The sequence below is a fragment of the Mirounga leonina genome, unplaced genomic scaffold, assembly GCF_011800145.1.
Source record: "Mirounga leonina isolate KUSES-001 unplaced genomic scaffold, KU_Mleo_1.0 Mir_115, whole genome shotgun sequence".
NCBI classification, from domain to species: Eukaryota; Metazoa; Chordata; class Mammalia; order Carnivora; family Phocidae; genus Mirounga; species Mirounga leonina.
In genome coordinates, this window is record NW_023270268.1 from 74,628,142 (window position 1) to 74,632,074 (window position 3,933).

Consider the following 3,933-nt stretch of genomic DNA (forward strand, 5'->3'; position numbering starts at 1 on the left):
TCACACATTTAAACACTTGAGCTGCACATACTAAGCCAGCTCTGCCTCAAACTGATAGAACCGTCCCCCAAGTCTCCAGTGACTCTCCATCTCCCTCTATTTCCTCATTTCGTCGCCTCCTCTTGGATCCCAAAAGCTGTCAGAGAGAAGCCCTACTCCTTGTCCTTACGTCATGTAAGTCCATGGTCAGGAACCATACCGAACAGTGGCCGACCTGGAGAGAACAGAGTAACAGATTGAAGTAATCCGAGGAGCTGAAAGGTTTATTTAGGAACAGGGAAGGTGACTCCCGTGACAGAAGCCCACATTGTAGATCCCAGGATGTTTCCAGGCTACGCACACCGTGGGCGCCCTCCAAACTCTCGCGACAACAGGCAGAGCACCAAGACAGATTCTATACCTAGATGCCCCCATCCTGCAGCATGGCCTCTGTCCCCAGCTTCTCCAGTTCTTCGTTGCCGTAGCCTCTGGGACACAGCTGGTACTTGGCACCTGGGACCTCCCTCCAGGAGGAGAAGCGATGGTGCCAGAGGCTGCAGAGACCATAGACAGTGGCCAGTATGGCCACCCCCAAGCCTAGGTGCCAGCAGAAGAAGATGGTGAGGAAGGCGAGGTCCCCAGGGTTTTCTGCTCTCCAGGGCTGTCCCAAGGGAGGAACGTACATTAGCACGGAGAGCTGCAGCATCCAACTGCTGAGCACCAGCCCCATCCAGGTCTTGAGCACCCACAGCGTGGGTTGGTCAGGGACCCAGACCTCTACGGTGAGCACCAGGCTAACCAGGAAGGTGAGCGCTATGAACAGCGCATGCACGCGGATCTCCAAGGTGCCCTTGTTCTCCAGGTGGGCGGCCATCAACAGTGTCAGCACCCAGAAGGCCAGGGCCTCAGCTGCTCGCTCCAGCTTGATGTTCTGCCGTGCTTGACATGACTGGCTCACAATGTCCACCACGCCGCTGAGCGTGAAAAACCCATACATGGTGACATGATCCCAGTTGTCACAGAACAAGAATGGCCGCCGAGGGTCCTCCCAGTCTATTATCCTCATCCGGTTTACTCCGGGGGGGTAGAAGAACTCAGGAATGATGCCACCCAGGGAGACAACCAACTTCATCATCCCTTGCACAGATATCAGCTGCCACCACCTGTGTCCTCGCTTCTCCCTTGGGGGCAAAGGGGAGCTGAGAGACCTCTGTCCCCGCAGCAGGGCCAAGGACACCATCACTGAGTAGTAAAGGGAGAAGATGAGGAAGAATATCCCCGCCAGCAGGTGTCCCTGGAAGGTGCCCATGGTCTCGGTGTGTGTGTTGGGGCCAGCAGAGCGAGAGCAGGGAGGTGAGCAGCAACCTCGCAGCGCTCTCCTCACAAGTTAGAGTTGCTGCTTCTAAGCTGCGGTGAGATCTTCCTGATCCAACTCCACCCCTACCTCCCACACACGAAAGGACATACGTCTGTGCTGGAAGCATCTGAGCCACTCCCTGGGTGGGATCTCTCTCAGCCATGTGGCACTTCACCTCACTCTGTTCCTTACTTAGGTCAGCTAAGCTTGGGGTTCCAACCTCTGCACCTCGCTGCAGGTCCTAGTTTTCCCTTTCTCTTCCCTCCCCTCTGCCCCACCTGCCACAAAGAGAGGGGAGGGAAAGAGGTAATTTTTTAAAAAATATTTATTTATTTGAGAGAGAGAGCACATGAGAGGGGGGAGGGTCAGAGGGAGAAGAAGACTCCCTGCCGAGCAGGGAGTCGGGATGCGGGATGCAGGACTTGATCCCGGGACTCCAGGATCATGATCTGAGCCGAAGGCAGTCGCTTAACCAACTGAGCCACCCAGGCGCCCCTAGGGAAAGAGGTAATTAAGGGGCGGTGGCTGACATTTTTGCATTGGCTGTCTCTTGGTGCCAGCCATATTAAAGCTTTTTTCCCTCATTTAAATCCCTCAACAACTCTATGAGAGACTCCTTGTTAAACAAATGTTATAGGTGACATTAAGGCTCCGAGGGGTGAAACCACACACGCAGGTTTCACATCTAGTGGCCAGCACAGCAGAGCCAGGTTGGGGACCTAGATCTACTCATCTGCTGACGAAGTCGAGTTTGTACATAACTAAATGACTGAGTTTCAGCTCCGACACTTGTAAGTCACATGATGATGAGCAACTTACTCTGTCTTCTTGAGCCTCTGTCTCCTGACTGGTAGAATGGGAATAATAATTACCTCATAGGTTTCTTGTATTAAATAGAATAAGGTATGTAGAGTGTCTGATACATAATAAATACTCAATAAATGGTAGTGGTTATTAGTAATTTTACTGTGTTATTACTAACATTCCTTGCTGAATTCCTATGATGATGAAGTTGTTCAAGTATTCCTCCGAATAATACCAAAGCAGGAACCATTAAAAAAAGGGGGAAGAACCTAATTATATTTAAAAATGTTAAAGTTTTTTATTAATAGAAGTTAAACATTACAATTAATAATTTATCATATATTAAAGTTATGGTTAAAAATTAATTTCAAGGAGCGCCTGGGTGGCTCAGTTGGTTAAACAGCTGTTTTTGGCTCAGGTCCTGATCTCAGGGTCCTGGGATTGAGCCCCATGTCAGGCTTCCTGCTCAGTGGGGAGTCTCCTTTCTCCCTCTGGCCCCCCCATTCATGCGCTCTCTCTCTCCCCTCTCTCTCAAATAAATAAATAAAATATTTAAAAATAAAATAAGGGCACCTGGGTGGCTCAGTCGTTTAAGCGTCTGCCTTCGGCTCAGGTCATGATCTCATGGTCTTGGGATCGAGCCCCACATTGGGCTCCCTGCTCAGATGGGAGTCTGCTTCTCCCTCTGCCTCTCCTTCTGCCCCTGCTCATGTGCTCTCTCTCTCTCGCTCACTCTCTCTCTCTCAAATAAGTAAATAAAATCTTTAAAAAAAATAAAAATAAAAGTTCATGAATCTTTAAAAAAGTTAATTTCAAGAGAAAAATAAATTGTAAAATTTTACTCCATATGTGACAAAATGTTAGTCTCCTTAAAATATAAAGAGCTCTTACAAATCAAAAAGTTAAAAGTGAACACCTCAGTAGAAAAATGGGCACAGGGCAAAAAGCGGCTATTCATTCAAGGATAACTGTTAAGTGGCCCATAAATCTACAAAAGGTGGAGCCTATCTGTAGCCTTAACAACACAGACTTCTCTTCACAGAGGGTAATGGAGTTCTTACACTCCTTGATGCCAAATGGGAAAAGTGGTAAAGAAGGATAAATGAGGGGCGCCTGGGGGGCTCATGGGTTAAGCTTCCGACTCTTGGTTTCGGCTCAGGTCATGATCTCAGCGTTTGTGAGATCAAACCCCGAGCCCCGTGTTGGGCTCTGCGCTCAGTGCGTGCGGAGTCCACTTATCCCTCTCCCTCCCCCACCACTCGCTCACTCTCTCACTCTCAAATAAATAAATAACATCTTTTAAAAAAAAGAATGATAAATGATAAGCTAGAAAATGTTAAGGCTACTGCAATAGTAAATGGCTATCTAAAATATTTTTCTCTCTTTTTTTTAAAGATTTTATTTATTGATTGAAAGAGAGAGAGAGAATGAGAGCGAGAGAACAAGAGGGGGGAGGGTCAGAGGGAGAAGCAGCCTCCCAGCTGAGCAGAGAGCCCCACGTGGGGCCTGATTCCGGGACCCTGAGATCATGACCTGAGCCGAAGGCAGAGCCTTAACTGACTGAGCCACTCAGGCGTCCGGAAAATATTTTTTCTCATTCTAATAACACTGGACACTGAGAGTTCAAAATTTTTAGTATCCAAGGGAAGAATATGCCCACCGAAGGACACATTAATGATTTCATTGAACCGGAAGGCGAGGCAGTCACATGTATACTTCAGGCTCCTCAAGGCATGAGGCAAACAGGCAAAAAAGAAGGATATGGTATTGACTGTGGCAAGTGGTTCTGATTA

General features: G+C 48.3%; 1 protein-coding gene across 1 annotated transcript; it reads right to left on the reverse strand.

Moving 5' to 3' along the window:
* Positions 1-400: 400 nt before the first annotated feature.
* Positions 401-1,288, reverse strand: LOC118000351 (transmembrane epididymal protein 1A-like). The gene has a single exon (XM_034990051.1). It carries the CDS (start codon positions 1,286-1,288, stop codon positions 401-403), a length of 888 nt encoding a protein of 295 aa, XP_034845942.1.
* Positions 1,289-3,933: the final 2,645 nt, after the last annotated feature.